We start from the raw sequence: 21490 nt of genomic DNA, 5'->3' as shown, positions 1-21490 counted from the left end.
CAGGTTCCCAGAGTAGCTCATGGGAACTACTCATCCCCACCCTTCTCAAATCAAGACCGACTGCACCAGGAGGTCGTGTTCTGAAGTAGAGGTGAGACTAGGTGAGTAAAACCCACTGCCACCATGTTCCTCCAGGTCTCAAACAACCACTCCCACTAGTCTTAGTCTCTGTCCTAATACCAGTACTGAAGTCAGAAACCGGCCTGGCTCACTTCTATCCACTCACTCCACCTGTCCATCACTTCAGTCTGCCACACTAGAAAACTGTATTTCAACCAATTCACCTTCCCGCCCCCCTCAAAAAAAGCAAGCAATAGAAACAGAAAACGTGTCTCATGCAGAATAAGCAGCAATTCAAAGTGAAGCCCACCATTAAGGTGTGAGATTTCTCAGTTTTGATTCATCATGCCTAAAAGACATGTAATACAGGGTTTCTTATTCAATCCAGACTTCTGGGACTGGAAGGAGCTTAGAGATAATTAATCCATCTGCCTCATTTAAGCAAAAAGTCAAGTCTGACAGGTGGAATCTTACCCCACGTCACCAGATGGAGAACAGCAGCATCTGGACTAGAACTTGTCTCCCCTGAATCCCAGACCAACGATCTCTCTTCTCTGCCAGACTGCTTCCCAGGAACAGTGTTAATAAACTAGATTTACTAACCTTAAGCACAGATTCCCCAAATCTCCTCAATTCCTCCGATTACACGTGGATTTGGTGTTACAAGACCATCCCAATCAGGCTACTTCCCACTTAAAGTACCTCAAAATGTGTTAAGGCATAAAGAGAGAGAAGAGATGGTGCCTTAAGTCACTCATCATAAGCATATAAATGGAGAAAACGTGTCAAGCCCAGTTTATATAGCAGATTGAACATCTCAAAAATGATATCTGAAAATGTCATCTAAATTTCCATTAGGTTTATTTTTTCTGTAATTTCCTAATGTAAAAAAAAAAAAAGCCAACTTAATAGAAAAATAAAACTTTTTTAAAATGCCAACTGAAACCACTGTTCTTTTTTTCCCTAAACATTAGAACTAAGTGAGAAAAACATAACATTAATGTATCATATTGAGTCTCATTGAAAATAAGTGAAATCCCACAACACTCCATCTGCATCAAATGTTCACAACCTGTGACTCTGTATAAATTTCTGCTGTTAAAACAATAAGCATATGTCAGTCTCCCAAGAGAGGGAGCAGCAACAGAACCAGGGTGTGTATCCATCTCCCAACAAGAAATAAGAGAAAAAGCTACATAAGCCCAGTAAGAGTTGACTCCTTTTACTTCATTCCTTGTCCCTAACAAGGCAAAGAATTTCCTACAATTTTTATGTCTTCCTTGGAGACATAAAATAAAAACAAAGACCAGATCCCAAAGGACATCTACTGCAACACTGCTAGAACCACACCTGTAAGGTGAATAGCCAGCCCCTGCTAAGAAGTGAGTGCACCACCTTCTTACCTGGATTCAAAAACCCGGCCAATTTTCTCTTTTGAACTTACAAATGGAAACTAAAATTTTCACTTATTTCCCAAATTCCACTCTCCAAGTAATAGAAGTATGAACACTGATACGTTCTACATGCTATTTAACTCTGAACCTGCTCTTGGCTTTTATCTTCTCATCCAGGTCCCCTCCACTGGAGGACAGGCTTCCCCTACTATCCTAAAGTATTATGGTCCCATGAAAACTTACGTAAGCCGAAATGAGGTCAAGTGAAGAAGCAGTTACCATTAACTTACATGGAAAAATTTCTGAGTGTCCCCAGACCCAAAATTCAATATATACAATGTCTTTTTTTTTTTCATTCATCACAATGAAAATGCTTAATTACGTCCAGTTTTACACTAAGCATAGAGCTCTCAGGCTTTTCTGATACTTTAGGACACATCTTGCTAAGGGATGCACAAAATAAATTAAGGTGAAATACAGATGCTCAAAGACACAGTTAAAGCTACGGAAGCTTGATGCTGAGACGCTGAGTGTGGTTTCTGGGGAAGGAGTCTGGCACTGCCACACTTGCTGCTCAAGGTGCACGCTGCCTCCACAAGAGCTTGCTACACAACAAATGCTGAATGCCACCTTTTTTTCATAAAAGCAAAAATTCTCTTTAGATTGCTTTCAGTTAGCAAAAACCACTATTAATGTAGGTCTTTCCTAAAAGCTAAGTAGCATAATACAAACTTCCAAAAAGCAGGGGATACCTGAAGTGACTTTAGGAATATGTAGGAGTGGCTAATGGGATGTCAAAAACCTTAGCCGTGCCCTATCAGTGGATAGAGCATCAGCTGGGGGCTGAAGGGTCCCAGTGTCGATTGCAGTCAAGGGCACATGCCGGGTTGCAGGCTTGATCCCCAGTAGGAGGCATGCAGGAGGCAGCCAATCAATGATTCTCTCTCATTATTGATGTTTCTCTCTATCTCTCTTCCTTTCTCTCTGAAATCAATAAAAACATATTAAAAAAAAAAAAACTTAGCGTTGTCCCTGTAAAAAAGATGAATATGAACAAGAGCAGGTCTGTTTTTACCAGGCTGCCAGTTTACATTTATTCAGTGGATTTAATGTCAGCTGTTAAACTCATCAGAGTATCAGAACAATGACCACCTCCACTGCTTTTCTGCCTTTTATCACTATCAAACACAAATATTAATAACTGAGACTAAACCCATACCATCTAAGTGAAACATGGAACTTGGAAGAAATTTAAGAGCTACTATAAAAACACTAAAGATAATCATCAATGACGACGCTAGGGCCTTTGCACTTGCTGTTCAGTGTGCCCGGAACACACTTCCTCTATGGTTGGTTCTTTGATGTCCATCATATTTCAGTGCAAATGATGAAAGAAGCCCTTGCTACCTAAACAAGCCACCCCTTCCCATTTTCCCAGCCACTCTGCCCAATTCCCCTACCTGAAACCACTATTTATATTACCATGCTTATTTCTTATTTACTTGTTTATTGTCTCTGTCTCCTCCTTGAATCTTAATGGAAGGATTCAGATCTACTTTTTTTTTTTTAATATATTTTATTGGTTTTTTTACAGAGAGGAAGGGAGAGGGATAGAGTTAGAAACATTAATGAGAGAGAAACATCGATCAGCTGCCTTCTGCACGCCCCCTTGCTGGGAATGTGCCCGCAACCAAGGTACATGCCCTTGACTGGAATCGAACCTGGGGCCCTTCAGTCTGCAGGCTGATGCTCTATCCACTGAGCCAAACCGGTTAGGGCGGATCTACTTTTTTAACTCCAATATCCAGACAGAGCCTGACAGAGCAGATGATCAAAAAATATGTGTTCAAGAAAGAAAGAAAATATGATTGCTCATCAATCTATATAATTAGTTAGCACATAGCAGAAGCCACTATTAGCATAACTAGAGCCAGACAGATGCTTCCTTTTCACACAGAAAAAGTGACAGAAAGCCTTGAAGATGTAGTAAAAACAATCTTACTTACAATCTTGATTGAAAGTTACCATGTTACCTGCTGGGAAGTGGGCAATTTTAAGACTACAGGGAAAAGTCTTCCATCATATTCTACCTACTTCTTTGCAAATGGCTCTATAAAGTATCGTTATTCAACTCCCTTGTTAGTCCCTTTGAGTAGAATAAGGGTACTTTCAGTAGCTTAGGAAAGGTTTTCTTTTTTTCTTTCACAGCCTGCATGAGGTAAGGGCACACATGAAGGAGCACGTTAGCACACTACTACTCTCTGTCCATACTACACTCTGGGAAGACACATACTTCTCAGTTCAGAAACCTAAGAGAACTTAGCTAAAATTATGTAAATTACTAGAGGCCCGGTGCACGACATTCGTGCACTGTGGGGGACGGGGGGGACGGGGGTGTCCTTCCCCTCAGCCCGGCCTGCATCCTGGAGCAGTCTGGGACCCTCTCGGGGGATGTCCAACTCCCGGCTTAGGCCCGATGGGGAGCGGGCGTCGGTCAGTAGTCGGACATCCCCTGATGGGTCCTTAGCACTGCTGCACTCGCCAGCCTTGAGCCCGGCTTCTGACTGGGCAGCGCTCACCCTGTGGGAGCGCACTGACCACCAGGGGGCAGCTTCTGCATTCAGCGTCTGCCACCTGGTGGTCAGTGCACATCATATTAACTGGTCGTTCTGCTGTTCAGTTGATTTGCATATCAGCCTTTTATTATATAGTTTATATAGATAGGTAACATTTCCTACGGGTTGTAGGAAATTTCCTATGGAAGAAATTTCTACTAAGCTGCTCACCAATGTCTAATTCCTGCTTTATAACAACTTGGCAGTTCAATTCCTGTTGAAGGGAAAACCTGTGGCCACCTCCTTCCTCCTTTAGGTGGACCTCTGCCACAGTCACCTAGTGAGAATCATGGCTCTTAGCATAAAGCCAAAGACTGGCGGAGGGATTTATTTCCCCTTTGGAGGCAATTAAATGAAGTAGGGTAAAATGGGGACTGCGATTTGGCACTGTCTTTCCTTTGGCCTTCCACCCAGAAGCAAGATAAGATATGCTGCTTCCAAGGCCGCTTCTGATAAGCACAGGAAATTCAAGAACTGTGGCTGATTCATTCTGCTGTTGCGAAAGCAGCCGTGGGCTCCAGACTGGAAAGAAGACATGCAAATATACCAAGTTAGATGGGAAAGATAGTGAAAAGACAGAGAGAAGGGCTCCATCCCCACAACAGAAAGTAACTTAGGTCAGTACACCAGAGAACATAGCCATCTCTCTGTAGCTGCTAGCTGGTGTAACTAAATTTTATACACTAAGTATCCCAAGACTTCTCCCAACCTTATATGTTTAGCATGTGCTGACAATATTCTGTTGCAGCTAAATACTGTCCAACAAATTATTCAAAGAAACTCATCAGAGTTAGACTCTTTTAGGGTTTTGAGAAAGTAGTAACTGATTTGACAGACACATTTACTTTTCCAGGTTATATTTTGTCTGCCCACACACTTGCCAGTCTCATCCCAACTCTGAAAATATAAATCCACCTTCAGTTTTTCCATCATCCTTACTGCCTTTTCAGTAACAGAACAGCTTCAAAATACTTGTGTAAACCTACTGCCCACTTCCTCCTTAAACACATCCCAGAACCAACTCTGTCCCCCTTTGCTTCTACTCAAATAGCAAACACATCCTCTACCATCACCATCATTTTAAAAAACTGGTCAAATGTTAAGATTTTTTTCACTATTTGATTCCCAAGTTCTTTCTTCTTTAACCTTAAAAAGGTAACAGAGGACTGCCTGGCCAGAGTGGTTCAGTTAGTTGAGCATCGTCCTGTGCACCGATGGGTTGCCAGTTCGATTCCCGGTCAGAGAACATACTAGGGTTGTGGGTTCGATTGTCAGGGCATGTGAGGAAGGCAACCGATGATATTTATCTCTCACATCTCTCTCTCCACCCCCCTTCCTCTCTCTAAGCATGTTCTCCGGTGAGGATTAAAAAAAAAAAAAAAAAAACGTAGCACAGGACTTACTAGGAGTACAAGGCAGAGACTGGAAATACTTGTACCTTTCATGGTCTTATAATCTATTCTTTTGACCAAAAAAAGGAAGGATTATTCCTCTTCGCTGCAGCAAACCTCAAGCCTAGATCTTTTCAGACTTTCAGCTCTGCCTGAGTCCAGACAAATCCAGAGGACTCACCTGAAAAGCATGCTCTGGTTAGTCTGTGTTCCAGTTTCTGCCCCTCTCCCCAAAGGCAGAAAAGCAGTGATTACAGTTTTCCTATTCATCAAACTACTTCCTTCTCACTTTCCTCTGTCCTCCTTTGGAGAGTTCTTACAAAGCAGTTCCTAGTACCACTGGAAACGATTACTCTCCAGGAATACACAACTTTGCTTAGCAAAAGAGCTTCACAGAGCAATTTGCCAGTGGTTGATTTTTCATTCCAGATAAGGCTCTAAGCCTGGCCCAAACTGCCTGTCCCTCAGCAACTCACCCAGCTTCCCTCCCCTACTCTCTGCCTGGAACTCACTCACCCATTCCCTGCATTTGGTCACAGAAAAACAGCAATGACTACTCAATCACTGCATTTTAAAAGCCGCTTCTCCGACTCAAGCATGTCTTCCGCTTCACACTGCTATGCACCTAACAAACAGAAGCACCAAATGAAGTCACTCACCACAATAGCAGCTCCCAGATAAGACAAGGATAAAACATCTAATCTTTCCCTGGCTCAATTACAGTCAGCTTCACTTTCCTGCAATTTTGCAGTCATGCATCACTGGCCCCACCCTTATAAACTCATGCCCTGAAGTCAGAAGCATCATACCACCATGTTGAAGAACATGTGCTTTGGCAGACAGGCCTGGTTCAAATCCCAGGTCTGCCTCTTATTAAAATTAAAAACTGCCTGCCCTTCAGTAAACTATCTTTTCTCTCTAAACCTCAGGTTACACATCTGTAATATGTATCAAATAATCCTACCTACTTTATAACAAGTGATTGTTGATAGTCAATATCCATGGGGGTAATCTGTGAGCAAGCATAGGGACCTCATAGACTCCAGGTGCCCTGGAAGCTTCCAGAATTGGCAGAAGCAAAAATATGTTCGGCCTCATTCCACTCCCACCCCACAAATGAGAGGGGCCTTAGCAAAGGAAAAAACTCAGAGATCCATTCAGTGTTGCCAATCCCACCACCAGACCATCAAGCCATGCTTTGCTTCTATGCTAAAGGTAAAGATCAGTGCAAATGAAAAAGCTAACGAAAGAGGAGCCCCTTCCTGGGTCAGGTCAATATTCCAACAAAGGGAAAATATGTGCACCTTGGAAAGTCCCTTCTCATTCAGTTTCTGGTAAATTCTGACTGACCATTTATGTACAAATAAAGGGGGAAAACAATACTGAAACCCTACGGATCTCAACTGGTGGCAGAATATTACCTAAGAAACGAATACATGAGAATTAGGGGGAAAGGGAAATCTTGAAATCTGATTTACACACACACAAGCTGAAGAGCATTTTAGTCCTTGTGAAAGACAGTAAGCCAAGAAAATAGAATGTTTTTTCAACTTTCTACCACAGCAAAAAACTGTGGAGCTTTGGGGGAAAAGTGTCATAAAGGATATTATTTTTGCTGCTCCAAATGGAAAAGTCAGAAATTAATCTGAAACAAAAATCTGTAAGTTAACCGTCATCACAACCAGAAAATCTGGTAACAACTAAGAAATGTCAGTGAGGGTTGGGGGATGGACAACAGAGGGGAAGTGGTAAAGAGAATTTATTCTAAAATTATCATGGAGCTTGTTTTCTAGTTTAAATGAACTTTACAGGGTTTTGAATTCAAAATCCAAGAATGTAGGGAGTGAAGGGATATAAAATCTCTAGTGTTAAAGCCGGCAGACTGGGAATCAGAACACTTGGGCTCCAGTCCTGGCTCCAAACCAAACCACATGTGACTTTAGGCAAGTCACTGTAAGGGGCGGGAGAACAATGATCGCTAAGAATCCTCCCGGCCTAGCATCTTAAGGGTCAAAAAGAGGGGGGAGCACGAATATCGGGAGATCCCAGGACTTACAGACTTGACACAAGAGGTGGAGAGGGAAAGAAGGGAAGTGAGGGCCACAGAGCAAGAAAACTTGGAGTAACTGAACATCAGAGGAAACAGAAAAGCTTCAAGATGGCCAAGCACTCCTAGAGTTCCAGGGAAGAGCGGATGTCAGGATCTCAAAAAACTGCCAACTGCTCAGCAAATGTCAAAATGGACAGAAGGACGGAGGGGCGGGGGGGGGGGGGGGGGGGGGGGTAAGACAGATAGCAACCAATTATCTCCGTTAATCAATCAATATTCGGTCTGTCCCAGGTAAACAGCCAGGAGATCCGAGTGCTGCGACCACGGAAATCACTGTGACCCCTGATGCCAGGGTGTCCAAGAGGCACAGAGAAAGGGGAGTCCGTGTCGGGGTCCTTCTTAGAGAGGGGATTCTGAGAATGGATGAAAAGTGAAGACGGGGGGCAGAGAAAAGGGGACCTGGGAGACTCTGCTGCCTGGCGGGAGGGGAAGAGGAGCCAGCGCCAGACTCCCGCCCAGAGACAGACAGTGTTGTGGGCATCTGGGGCCCGGTTCTCACCATCTTGACAATGCCCCGCTGCACGGTGGGGACCAGGGGTCCCCCGGAGGAGCCGCCGCTCTGCGCGGAGGAAGCCATGTGTAGAGATGGAAAGACAGCGAGAGAGCCGGCTCGGAGGTGTCAATGTGGATGTCGGTGCTGGTGAGAGGCCGCTGAGCGAGGAGCGAGCTGGCGGCGAGTTGCAGACGAGAAACGGGACCGACGCGCCGGACGCTCGCAGGAGCAGCAGCAGCAGCAACAGCAGCAGCGGGACTGGGATCGAAAAAGGAGACGCGATCTCCGCCGCCGCCACACGTTCTACTCGCCGCGCAAGCGTGCCAGAGCGCCCCCGCCCTCCGGCCAATGAGCACCCAGAGCCTGCCCGACCTCAAGCCAATAGGCACCCAGCTCGCGAAGCCCCGCCCCTTTGTCCCGAAAGTGGAGGCGAACTCCAGGAAGCGCTGAAAGAGCTGATTTGCGGTGACGGCCTAAATCTGGGGCGGGACTTCCGGGGCAGCCTAGAAGGTAGTGTCGGGAGGTGTAGTGAGACGGAAAGGACACGTCAGCATCTGGCCGCGGGGCGCGGGGGTCCTTGGGAGCCCCGGGGGTAGGGCCAGCTTCGCCCACCGGCCTGGCCCCGCCCATTGCGCCCCGCCCTGCGGGTCGGGGAGCCCACGTGGACGCCGGCGTTCCTGGAGGGCACCTCGGGATGGAGGCGTGCGGACCGGGAACCGGGAACCAGAGGCCAAGTCCTGGAGGGCTCTCAGCACTGGCTGCACACAGACTTCCGACATTTTAGCTCAACTAAAAGTATGGGGAGAACTTGGGAAAGTCTGAGCATCGTGAGACCTTCTCCCCACCTTGGCCCTGCCGCGGGACGCGGCCGCGCTTCCTTCCTGTAGTCCGGGGTGTGTGTCGCTCGCACTTGGGTCCCCGGTGTCTAGCACTTGTAAAGCGCCGGGTTCATGTTTGCGGGTGGAAAGGATCTTGTTGGGGGTGACGTGTCTTTACACTTAGAAGAGCGACCCTCGCCCTTCGCGCTCTTGCCAGCTGCGCCAGGGAAGGCAGGAAGAGCCTCGCTGCGAGCTGCCTGAGCCAGGGGCGGGCAGTCCCCTGCCCGGTGTGCGGAGCCCCGCCAGCCTCCCACCACCCATTCCCGTCCCCTCCCCAGCCCTAGTCTCTTTTGAATAAAGCAGTGGTTCTCAACCTTCCTAATGCCGCGACCCTTTAGTACAGTTCATGTTGTGGTGACCCCTCAACCATAAAATTATTTTCATTGCTACTTCATAACTGTAATTTTGCTACTGTTATATCTGATACGCAGGATGTATTTTCATTGTTACAAATTGAACATAATTAAAGCATAGTGATTAATCACAAAACAATATGTAATTATATATGTGTTTTCCGATGGTCTTAGGCGACCCCTGTGAAAGGGTCGTTCGACCCCCAAAGGGGTCGCGACCCACAGGTTGAGAACAGCTGTAATAAAAAGATTGCAGGAGGGGTGGGGGGGGGCAGGGCATACAAATATTTAAATTATCGTTTAGAGACAACTAATATTCGTCGAGTGCCCACTATGTGGAGCCAAGGACCTTAGGAATTATGACATTTAATGTTAATCTGTAAAACCTGGTTCTGCACCAAGGACACCACTTAATCCTGTAGTTCTTTTGAGAAGAGGTTGCTAATTCCCCCACACTTCACACATCCCAGGCTCAAATGTTGGGGTCAGCATCTCCATAGCACAGCTCACAGTATGGTAGCTGGTTCCGATCAGAGCAAACAAGTGAGAGAGCAAGAGAGGACAAGCAAGACAGAGGCTTTTATAATCTAACCTCAGAAGTAACATCCCATCACTTCGCTATATTCTATTCATTAGAAGAGTCCAGACCACACTCAAGGAGGGGGATGACACAAGGGATGAATACCAGGAACAGGATCATCGGTGATCATTTTAGAGGATGCCTACATCACACACTGTTCAAAGTCCCTGAACCTCTCTATCCTCTTTGTATCTGTTCCCTTTACTGAGAATTTCTTCTGTTAACCCAGTCAAGATCTCCAACTCCATTGGGTCTGGGTTGTTAGTTTGTTTCACTAAGTCTTTTTTTTTTTTTTTAAGAGCAGTTTTAGGTTCACAGCAATATTGAGAGGAAGATACAGAGATTTCCCCTATACTTCCTGCCCATACACTTGCATAGCGTTTCCCATTATCAACATCCCCCACCAGAGTGGTACATTTGAACTTACACTGACACATCATAATCACCCAAAGTCCACAGTTTACATTAGGGTCCACTTTTGGTGTTGCACATTTTCTGGGTTTGTACACAAGTATACTGACATGTATCCATCATTACGGTATCATACAGAGTATTTTCACTGCCCTAAAAAATCACTGGTCCTGTTTAAAAACCTATTTTCCTCTTAATTCCAACTCCACCGTCTCCCACACTCTCAGTGATTAAGGCCTCCAACTTCAGAGAGATAATAAAAGAATTCCTTCCATTTCCCACCACCAAGTCTAAAAGCTTATCTTTCTTCTCATTCCTCTCTTTCTCTCCCTTGTTACAAAGAAAAAACTTATACTGTTTACCTAAACTCTGTGTTCTGGATCCACCTCCTCCATCTACTAAAGGACTCCTCCCCTCCCCTCTCCCCCCTCACAGAGGAATGGAGAGGGAGAGAGAGATAAATATCAATGATGAGGGAGAATCATTGACCTGCTGCCTCCTGCACTCCACACTGGGGATCAAGCTCGCAACCCAAGTGTGTGCCCTGACCAGGAATCACACCATAATTTCCTGGTTCATAGATTGAAGTTCAACCACTGAGCCACACAGCCTGGGCTACTCAGGACTCTCTTAAGAGATAATTCCCTCTTCTGTTTTTATTTTTTTTTATATTTTTTTTATTTTATTGATTTTCTACAGAGAGGAAGGGAGAGGGACGGAGAGCCAGAAACATCGATGAGAAACATCGACCAGCTGCCTCCTGCACACCCCGCACTGGGGACATGCCCGCAACCAAGGCACATGCCCCTGACTGGAATCGAACCCGGGACCCTCCATTCCCAGGCCAACGCTCTATCCACTGAGCCAAACCGGCTACGGCCCCTCTTCTATTTTTATAGCCTCTCAGTTTATCCTAGATTCTTCTCATTAGCATTTAAATCTCAAATTTCTTGCATAGTAAAAATAAATCTTTACTCTGCATTCTTCAGATAGCTCTCCTCCCTTCACAAACCCTCTTGGTGAAATTCTTCTTCTTTTTGCTCCCACATCCTAACCTTGCATTCCATCCTCCACCCACTGCACTCTATTGTTCTTACCAATTTACTGAACCTGTTCTCTCCAACGTCACTAATGACCACCTTGGGACTCCATTCAATGGACATTTTTCACACTTCAGTTTGCTGAGCTTTCCATAGCATTTAACACTATTTGCTCTTTGAAGAGTCTTTTTCCTTCCCACACTCCATGTATTCCTCCCATATCTCTAGCAGCTCCTCATCTCCATTGTGAATGACTCTTCTGTTGCCTGCCCCTTAATATTGATGTTCCTCTGGGCTCTTTTCAAAGCATCTTCTCTTCTAATTTGAAACGTTCTTTCAAGACATCCATTCCCATGGCTGCATGCTAAGGATTCACAAATAGATAGAGCCTGTTCAAATCTCTCTCTTGTGCTGTAACCAGTTTGGCTCAGTGGATAGAGCATCGGCCTGCAAACTGAAAGATCCCAGGTTCAATTCCGGTCAAGGGCATGTACCTTGGTTGTGGGCACATCCTCAGTGGGAGGTATGCAGGAGGCAGCTGATCGATGTTTCTCTCTCATCGATGTTTCTAACTCTCTATCTCTCTCCCTTCCTCTCTGTAAAAAGTCAATAAAATATATTTTTTTAAAAAATCTCTCTCTTGAGTTCTAAACATGTATATCCAGTGACACTCTAGAGATCTGCCTGTGGCTGTCACCTTGGAAATTCAAGTTGAATGTGTCTCACAAGGAACTTAATATCTTTCCTCCCCAATCTGCTCTTCTCTAGTATGTGTCTGAGCCCAAATAATGACACCCAAAGCTATCCAGTTGCAAGCCAGAAATCTGGAGATCATCAGTAACTCTCCCCTTACCCCTCATTCCTCATTTCTTAGTTAAACCTCTGAAATCTGTGAGATATACAGCAGCACAGTCAGGTACACAGGCCCTGCAACCAGACTGCCTGGCTTCACATACAATCACTGCATAACCATGAGCAGGTCACGTAGTACCTCTATCCCCTGGATTTCTCATCTGTAAAATAAAGATAATAATAGGACCTACCTCCAAGGGTGGTATTAAGGATTAAATGAATCAGTATATGCTAAACACAGAACAATGCCTGGATCTATGTGTTAAATTTGTTATGATTATTAAATATCTCCTGTTGCTTAAACCTGGCATATTTTCACCTGGATTGTTGCAGTAGGCCTATAAGAGAGCTCCCTACCACCAGTGCTCCTTACCTACACCCCATCCATTCCTACTTCAACCAAAGTGATATTTCTAAACTGCAGATCTGAACGTGCCTCTCTATTCCCCAAATCTCTCCTGTGATTTCTCAACCAGCTCTTTTCTCACAGCTCTACCTCTCATAGTCTGCACAGGCCAAGTGAATGTGGTCTTTCAAGGCGTTGTGTATTGGTTTCGATAGGGGCAGAAGTAAATTATTGGGAACCAGCTATAATTGTAAGAAATATTAACTGTGTCTGTTAACCGTGATGGTTTTGTTCTGATTAAAGAAAGCACATGGGACCTGGGAGCTCACCTGGAAATGCAGCCCATGCTCCCCATTTGGAGCTGCCTAGTTGCAGAAACCAGAATTGCTAGCCCTTTGATCCCCGATCATTTTGCATACCCACAGGCCTTCGCAAACCTCCAGACCAGTAAACTGCCTATTTGGCATACTTTTTGCCTACTTTCCCATGTAATCTTTGTCCGTCTACCCAATATAAACGGCTGGCTTATGGTGGGGGGCAGAGCAGATTTTTGTGAATGACCTGCTGCTCTCCGGTACTGCCGGCACTATGGGAATAAATACTCATATATGATTCAACCATGTCTCTGCTTAATTGGCTCAAGTAGTGATGGGCAGCACCAACCCATTGATTGTCCAGTTATAATTTCATATTATTTTTTTTTCTTTTTTTCATTTCAGAGAGGAAGGGAGAAGGTCAGAGAGAAACATCAATGCTGAGAGAAAATCATTGATCGGCTGCCTCCTACATGTCCCCCACTGGGGATCGAGCCTGCAACCCAGGCATGTGCCCTTGGACTGGAATCGAACCCAGGACCCTTCAGTCCACAGGTCAGTGCTCTACCCACTGAGCCAATCCAGCTAGGGCAGTTTCATATTATTTCAAATATGAAGTTGTTTATGATAATGACAAAAAAAAGTTGTTTTTCAAAGTAAAGTTGTTTTGATGTAAGAATGAAGTACAGTAAGTCATGCCAGGATGTCAGCAATGCGTGGTGATAAAACCACTCAGAGCCCCCTTGAAAAAGATCGGCCTGCCTACCAACGCTGGTGCTTTGTTTCCTAGCGATGTGCTCTAGCAACAGGGGATTTTCACTTTTGCTCTGGCAGCTGAAAATCAGCTCCGAGTTGGATGCTCTCTCTCTCTCTCTCTCTCTCGTTGTATAAAAGAATACACCTCTTAAATTTTTACTTTATTCCTTCACCTCCCCTTGCATAGAAAAACAGTATGCTTGATCTGTCATTCGTTTGGGGTAGGTTATTTCATTATATGGCTTATTGAGAAAAATATATATGCTATTAGCTTATAAAGTTATTATAATTCCCAGAGTAAACATGTGCTAAATAAATTGCTGGTGAGGAGAACCAAGATGGCGGCATAGATTAACGCTGGAGCTTGCTGCCTCGAACAACCACTTCAAAAATACAACTAAAAGACGGAATGGACATCATTCAGAACCACAGGAAGGCTGGCTGAGTGGAAGTTCTACAACTAGGAGGAAAGAGGAAACCATACGAGACTCAGAGGAGGCGCAGTGCTGAAGTGAAATACTAAGGTTCGGAGTGCATGTGGAGCCGGCCAGCGGCCGAGGGCGCGGTTGTTGTTTTCAATCAGGAGGGAGTTTCAGACTCTGAGCTCCAGATCCAGGCGAGTCTCTAGGGACCCAGACTCAAACGGGAGAAGCAGGAAGGCAGCTTTCTCTCCGAGGTCTGCAGCGGTTGCAGAGCCACTGGGGACGGAACTGAGAGCAGCCATAACTGCTCGTTCAGCCCACCCTATAGATCCCCTGGGACCCGCCGCCCAAGCCCTGCACAGAGGCATTTGCCGGATAGCCTCAGGCAAAGGCTAGACTAGCACCGCCCTAGAGATTCAGCACAGTAGCGCTCCCACTGCAGACACAGCTGACTCTCATAGCCAGTTAGCCTGGAGGTCAATTCACCCCCGTATTGCCGACAATAATTAAGCCTTAACTACATCAAGACTGGGCACAAAGACCACAAAGGGGTGCACCAAGAAAGCATAAAAAATGCGGAGACAAAAAAACATGACAGAAATGGAGGATATAGAGCTAAAAAATGCACTTTTAAGGGCTTTCAATAATTTGTTAGAAACTGCCGATAAACTTGATGAGAGCCTCAAGAAATCTAATGAGACCCTCGATGTTGTGATAAAGAACCAACTAGAAATTAAACATTCACTGACTGAAATAAAGAATATTATACAGACTCCCAACAGCAGACTAGAGGATCGCAAGAATCAAGTCAAAGATTTGAAATGCGAAGAAGCAAAAAACACCCAACCAGAAAAGCAAAATGAAAAAAGAATCCGAAAATACGAAGATAGTGTAAGGAGCCTCTGGGATAGCTTCAAGCACACCAACATCAGAATTATAGGGGTGCCAGAAGATGAGAGACAGCAAGATATTGAAAACCTATTTGAAGAAATAATGACAGAAAACTTTCCCTACCTGGTGAAAGAAATGGACTTACAGGTCCAAGAAGCACAGAGAACCCCAAACAAAAGGAATCCAAAGAGGACCACACCAAGACACATCGTAATTAAAATGCCAAGAGCAAAAGACAAAGAGAGAATCTTAAAAGCAGCAAGAGAAAGAGACTCAATTACCTACAAGGGAATACCCATACGACTGTCAGCTGATTTCTCAACAGAAACTTTGCAGGCCAGAAGGGAATGGCAAGAAATATTCAAAGTGATGAATACCAAGAACCTACAACCAAGACTACTTTATCCAGCAAAGCTATCATTCAGAAGTGAAGGTCAGATAAAGAGCTTCACAGATAAGGAAAAGCTAAAGGAGTTCATCACCACCAAACCAGTATTATATGAAATGCTGAAAGGCATCCTTTAAGAAGAGGAAGAAGAAGAAAAAGGTAAAGATACAAATTATGAACAACAAACATGCATCTATCAACAAGTGAATCTAAGAATCAAGTGAATAAATATGATGAACAGAATGAACTGGTGATTATAATAGAATCAGGGACATAGAAAGGGAATGGACTGACTATTCTTGGGGGGGGAAGGGGAGTGGGAGATGCGGGAAGAGACTGGACAAAAATCGTGCACCTATGGATAAGGACAGTGGGTGAGGAGTGAGGGCAGAGGGTGGGGCTGGAACTGAGAGGAGGGGAGTTATGGGGGGAAAAAAGAAGAACAAATGTAATAATCTGAACAATAAAGATTTAATTTAAAAAAAATAAATTGCTGGTAAAGACAAAAATCAGTCTCTGAATATAACTTTTGCTGCCTCCCCATCCCCACTCACTTCATGTGACTACTACTTCCTCATCCTTCAACTCCTCACTGAGAAATCAGAATGCCTCCCTGAGAAGGCATTGAGGGGATTGCCTTCCCTCAGGACAGGATAAGTTATCTTTCCTCCTATTTTCGGTCTATCAGAACACTTATCAGACTGTAATATAATTGTCTCTGCCCACTAAAATGTTATCAGATTGTCTGATTTATTGACAGTTGAATTCTCAGCACAATGCCTGCCACAGATAGCTGCTCAGTAAATATTTGTGAATAAATGCATGAGAGAAAAATATTATATTCACTTTACTTATAAGGAGTTAGAGACTCGTGTAGAATGTTTGTTGAAGGTCCCAGAGCTAGTAAGTGGTAGATTAAGGATTCGATACCGGTTCCAGTGACTGAAGTTCATGATCACTGTGCCTTTACAGGAGGAGAGAGACTATGATCATCCTTGGAAGTAGATTCTGTTCACCGCTGTGCCTGGGCAGCAGCAGACCAGAGCGGGTGAACTGAGTGTTGAGCAGGTGTAGAGGTGAGAAAGCCTCACCTTCTCTCAAGAAAGCTGATACAGGAACATTCGCTAGTTTGGAAGCATGGTGGAGATGGCATTTTTGGCTTCTCTCAATGGAAACCCCATCTACTTACTATAAGATGTCTCTAGATGGCCCTGTCCCAGGACAGGGGTCAGGCATTTTAAATTATGGGTGCTCTGAACATATTTTTATTTATTTTTTTAAATATATTTTATTGATTTTTTTACAGAAAGGAAGGGAGAGGGATAGAGAGTTAGAAACATTGATGAGAGAGAAGCATCAATCAACTGCCTCCTGCATACCCGCTACTGGGGATGTGCCTGCAACCAAGGTACATGCCCTTGACCGGAATCGAACCCGGGACTCTTCAGTCCCCAGGCGACGCTCTATCCAGTGAGCCAAACCGGCCAGGGCATGAACATATTTTTTTTTAAAGGAACTATGTGAATTTTATGTATACTGGCAAGCTTTTCAAAATGTATTTAATTTGGTAATATTTACCAATGATTTATTTACAAGCTATTTACTCAAATAAATGAAGCTGCTTAAGAGAGAGAGAGATACTTTAAAATCTTTAAAGGTGACAGTCCCGTGTGATGGAGAACACAAACACACACAACTGAGAAATGGACAAGATTCATTTAAACAAACACCCTATTTCCTGTACTCCTTTGAGAGTAAGTGTAGGAAACCTCTGGCAGTAATAATGGTCAAAGTATATTGAGCACAAAACATATACACTAAACAGACTGAGCCAAATGCTTTTACTTGCACTAATAACTTAATCCTTAGAACAATTCTTTACAGGGAGAAAAGAGCCTATGATCCTCATAGTGGATGTAACGTCCTCTACAGAAGAAGATGTTAATGCTAAGAAAAGGTAAGCAACCAACTGTAGGTCAACAGCTAATAAGGGGTGGAGTCAAGATTTGAACCCAGAACTTTCTGACCATAGTCTACTCTTAACTATTTGACTAACCTGCTTCTAAGGTGGCCAAACGTGCCCCTCCCACCCCATCCTAGACCTGCATTAGTAGAATCCAGAGACTTGGCAAAGAAAGAATTCTCAACTCTCCAGTAAGTTTCCTTTGCGGAAACAGGAGAAAACAACACTAGAGTGACTTCTGTCTCCATTCTCACAGGCCTACCTCTGACTTCAACCCATCCTCCATACTGTTAACCTGGCGTTCTTTCTGAAATGCAAATCTCAATCACAAAGACTCCCTCCTTAATATTGCAGTGGCTTCCCTTCTGTGTTAGGATAAAGTTTCAGTTCCTTAGCATAGAACATGAGGCCCTCTACATCTGGCTCTGACGTATTTTCCTTCTCTCTCCTCCTTTCTTGTACTCCCCAAAATTCATATGTTGAAAACCACACCCCTATATTTGGAGACAGGGCTGTTATGGAGAGAATTAAGGTTAAATGAGGTCATAAATGTGGGGCCCTAATCTGATAGGATTGGTGTTCTTAAAAGAAGAGGAGGGCCGAAACCGGTTTGGCTCAGTGGATAGAGCGTCGGCCTGCGGACTGAAAGGTCCCAGGTTCGATTCCGGTCAAGGGCATGTACCTGGGTTGCGGGCACATCCCCGGTGGGGGGTGTGCAGGAGGCAGCTGATCGATGTTTCTCTCTCATCGATGTTTCTAACTCTCTGTCTCTCTCCCTTCCTCTCTGTAAAAAAAATCAATAAAATATATTAAAAAAAAAAAAAGAAGAAGAGGAGGAGGGACCAAATATCTATCTACCTCTCTACACTTCACCTCCACCCCCCCCTCCCCCGCCCTTTGCAGGTGCACAGAGGAAAGGCTATGTGAGAAAACAGCAAAGAGGTGGTGTCTGCAAGCCTTTAGAGACCTCACTGAAAACCAACCCTGGCACCTCGATCTTGGACTTGTAGCCTCCGTAAGTTTCTGTTTTCTAGACCACCTAATCTGCGGTCTCTTGCTATGGCAGCCCAAGCTGACTGACACAGTTTCACTGAATGTTTATAGAAGAGAAGGCTCACAAAGCTGTGTTGATCAGCCCTGTCCAAAAGCACTTTCCTCAGTGATGGAAATGTTCTATATATGCTTTGTCAAACACAGTAGCCACCAGACACGTGGTTTAGTACAACCGGGGAACTGAATGTTTAAATTAATAGTTCAATTTAATGAATTTAAATTAAGTTGAAATAACCACAAGAGGCTAGTGACTTGCCGAAACCAGTTTGGCTCAGTGGATAGAGCGTCGGCCTGCGGACTGAAGGGTCCCGGGTTCGATTCCGGTCAAGGGCATGTACCTGGGTTGCAGGCACATCCCCAGTGGGAGATGTGCAGGAGGCAGCTGATCGATGTTTCTCTCTCATCGATGTTTCTAACTCTCTATCTCTCTCCCTTCCTCTCTGTAAAAAATCAATAAAATATATTTAAAAAAAAAAAAAAAAAGAGGCTAGTGACTAATGTATTACACAGCACTGGTCTAGGTGATTAAACTTGAATCTTGCTATCATATCTGATACCATAATCTTCTATGTAGATTTTTTTAAATTAAATCTTTATTGTTCAGATTATTACATTAGTTACTCTTTTTTCCCACCATAACTCCCCTCCACCCAGTTCCTACCCCACCCTCCGCCCTCACTCCCCACCCACTGTCCTCATCCATAGGTGCACGATTATTGTCTAATCTCTTCACTCACCCCCACACCCCTTCCCCCCCCAAAATAGTCAGTCCATTCCCTTTCTATGTCCCTGATTCTATTATAATCACCAGTTCATACTGTTATCAGATTATTTATTCACTTGGTTTTTAGATTCACTTGTTGATAGATGTGTATTTGTTGTTCATAATTTGTATCTTTACCTTTTTCTTCTTCTTCCTCTTCTTAAAGGATACCTTTCAGCATTTCATATAAAATGCTGGTTTGGTGGTGATGAACTCCTTTAGCTTTTTCTTATCTGTGAAGCTCTTTATCTGGCCTTCACTTCTGAATGATAGCTTTGCTGGATAAAATAGTCTTGGTTGTAGGTTCTTGGTATTCATCACTTTGAATAGTTCTTGCCACTCCCTTCTGGCCTGCAAAGTTTCTGTTGAGAAATCAGCTGACAGTCGTATGGGTATTCCCTTGTAGGTAACTGATTTTCTTTCTCTTGCTGCTTTTAGGATTCTCTCTTTGTCTTTTGCTCTTGGCATTTTAATTATGATGTGTCTTGGTATGGTCCTCTTTGGATTCCTTTTGTTTGGGGTTCTCTGCGCTTCCTGGACTTGTAAGTCTATTTCTTTCACCAGGTAGGGGAAGTTTTCTGTCATTATTTCTTCAAATAGGTTTTCAGTATCTTGCTCTCTCTCATCTTCTGGCACCCCTATAATTCTGATATTGGTGCGCTTGAAGCTGTCCCAGAGGCTCCTTACACTATCTTCGTATTTTCGGATTCTTTTTTCATTTTGCTTTTCCAGTTGGGTGTTTTTTGCTTCTTCGTTTTTCAAATCTTTGACTTGATTCTTGCGACCCTCTGGTCTGCTGTTGGGAGTCTGTATAATATTCTTTATTTCAGTCAGTGTATGCTTAATTTCTAGTTGGTCCTTTATCACAACATTGAGGGTCTCATTAGATTTCTTGAGGATCTCACTACATTTATCGGCGGTCTCACCAGTCTTTTCGAGGGCCTTATTAAATTTATTGGCGGCTTCTAGACAGTTCTTTAAAGGACTTAAAAGTGTGGTTTTGAACTCTATATCCAACAGTTTGCTTTCCTCCAATTCTGTCGTTTGTGTCCTGTTTCTTTGTCTCGGCATTTTTTATGTTTCGCTGTGTCGATAGAGTGCCTTTCTGTGCTAAGTGTCCCAATTACCTGAGGTAGACACTCTTGGTGCACCCCCTTGTGGGCTTTGTGCACAGTCTTGTTGTAGTTAAGCCTTGATTGTTGTAGTTATCACTGTGAGGAATTGACCTCCAGGCCAATTGGCTGTGAGAATCAGCTGTGTCTGCAGTGGGAGAACTTCTGTGCTGGAGACACCCCTCTGGGGCTAGACTTGCTTCGATGGGGCTTTGGTGCTCACTGAGTCTGCCCCCTGAGTGTGTCTTTTATGGTTCCACGGAGCTGCAAACTGGATGGTCCCACTCTGACCTCTGGGCTTCCTGGCTCCTGGATCTCTAGGGAGGTGCTAATCTAGCCTTTGCCTGAGGCTATCCAGCAAAAGTCTCCCTGCAGGGCTTGGGCGGGGCGGGTCCCACGGGATCAACAGGGCGGGGTTAGCAATTATGGCTGCTCTCAGTCTTGCCCTCAGAGTCTCTGCTTCTCAGTGTCCCAGTAATCACTGCAAGCCCCACGGAGAGAAAGCTGCCCTAGGGTTCTGAGCGATGCCAGACAGTCCCACTTCTCCCGTATGAGTCTGGGTCCCTAGAGACTCGCCCGGAACTGGAGCTCAGAGCCTGAGACTCCCTCCCGATTGAAAACGACAACCACGCCCTCAGCTGCCAGCCCGCTCCGCATGCACTCCACACCTTAGTATTTTACTTCAGCACTGCACCTCCTGTGAGCCTTGGTATGCTTTTCTATATCCTCCTAGTTGTAGAACTTCCACTCAGCCAGCCTTCCTGTGGTTCTGGACGATGTCCGTTCAGTCTTTTAATTGTATTTTTGAAGTGGTTGTTCGAGGCAGCAAACTCCGGTGTTCACCTATGCCGCTATCTTGGTTTCTCTTCTATGTAGATTTTTAAATTAAGTTATTTCTATATGCTTTATGTAGTCCAAACTTGATTAAAAGGCATGATAGCTAGCATAAGGCATTATTTTTTTAAATCTTAAGAAACAACAAAAAATTGTATAACATTAGAAGTGGAACTCAAATTCTGTTTAAAAAAAAACAACACAATTTATCCTGTGCCTGTGACTTAGACATTATTTCTCAATTTTATTCTTCACAGCAGAACAAAATTCATATTAACCTTAAGAAAGATAATGAGCTCTTCCCAATTTGCTATATGTATACACTAAGTCAATATAAAGGATTTATTTATACAACAATATGATTTGAGTAGTGGTTAAAAAACTTTTAGTTAATGGATCAGCTTTGTACCCTATGCTGTTGTCATGTAATAGCAAGACCAACCTTCATTTCATTCTCCTAAATGCCATTAA

The 21490-nt window shown here is 44.2% G+C and overlaps 2 protein-coding genes across 2 annotated transcripts in view; one reads left to right on the top strand and one right to left on the bottom strand.

Moving 5' to 3' along the window:
• Positions 1-8288, bottom strand: part of SND1 (staphylococcal nuclease and tudor domain containing 1) — a 447431-nt gene extending 439143 nt beyond the window's left edge. The window contains exon 1 of the mRNA XM_070423847.1: positions 8070-8288. Coding sequence (XP_070279948.1) covers positions 8070-8147 — 78 coding nt within the window. The 5' untranslated portion in view covers positions 8148-8288. The remainder of the gene's footprint in view (positions 1-8069) is intronic.
• PAX4 (paired box 4) overlaps positions 8156-21490 on the top strand; it is a 38525-nt gene continuing 25190 nt past the window's right edge. The window contains exon 1 of the mRNA XM_070425041.1: positions 8156-8573. Coding sequence (XP_070281142.1) covers positions 8156-8573 — 418 coding nt within the window. The remainder of the gene's footprint in view (positions 8574-21490) is intronic.

Source organism: Myotis yumanensis, unplaced genomic scaffold (genome assembly GCF_028538775.1).
Source record: "Myotis yumanensis isolate MYYU_CA2020_CCGP unplaced genomic scaffold, mMyoYum1.0.hap1 SCAF_9, whole genome shotgun sequence".
In the NCBI taxonomy this organism is placed as follows: Eukaryota; Metazoa; Chordata; class Mammalia; order Chiroptera; family Vespertilionidae; genus Myotis; species Myotis yumanensis.
Note: the sequence above shows the minus strand (reverse complement) of the source record. Positions and strands in the feature narration are given on the sequence as shown.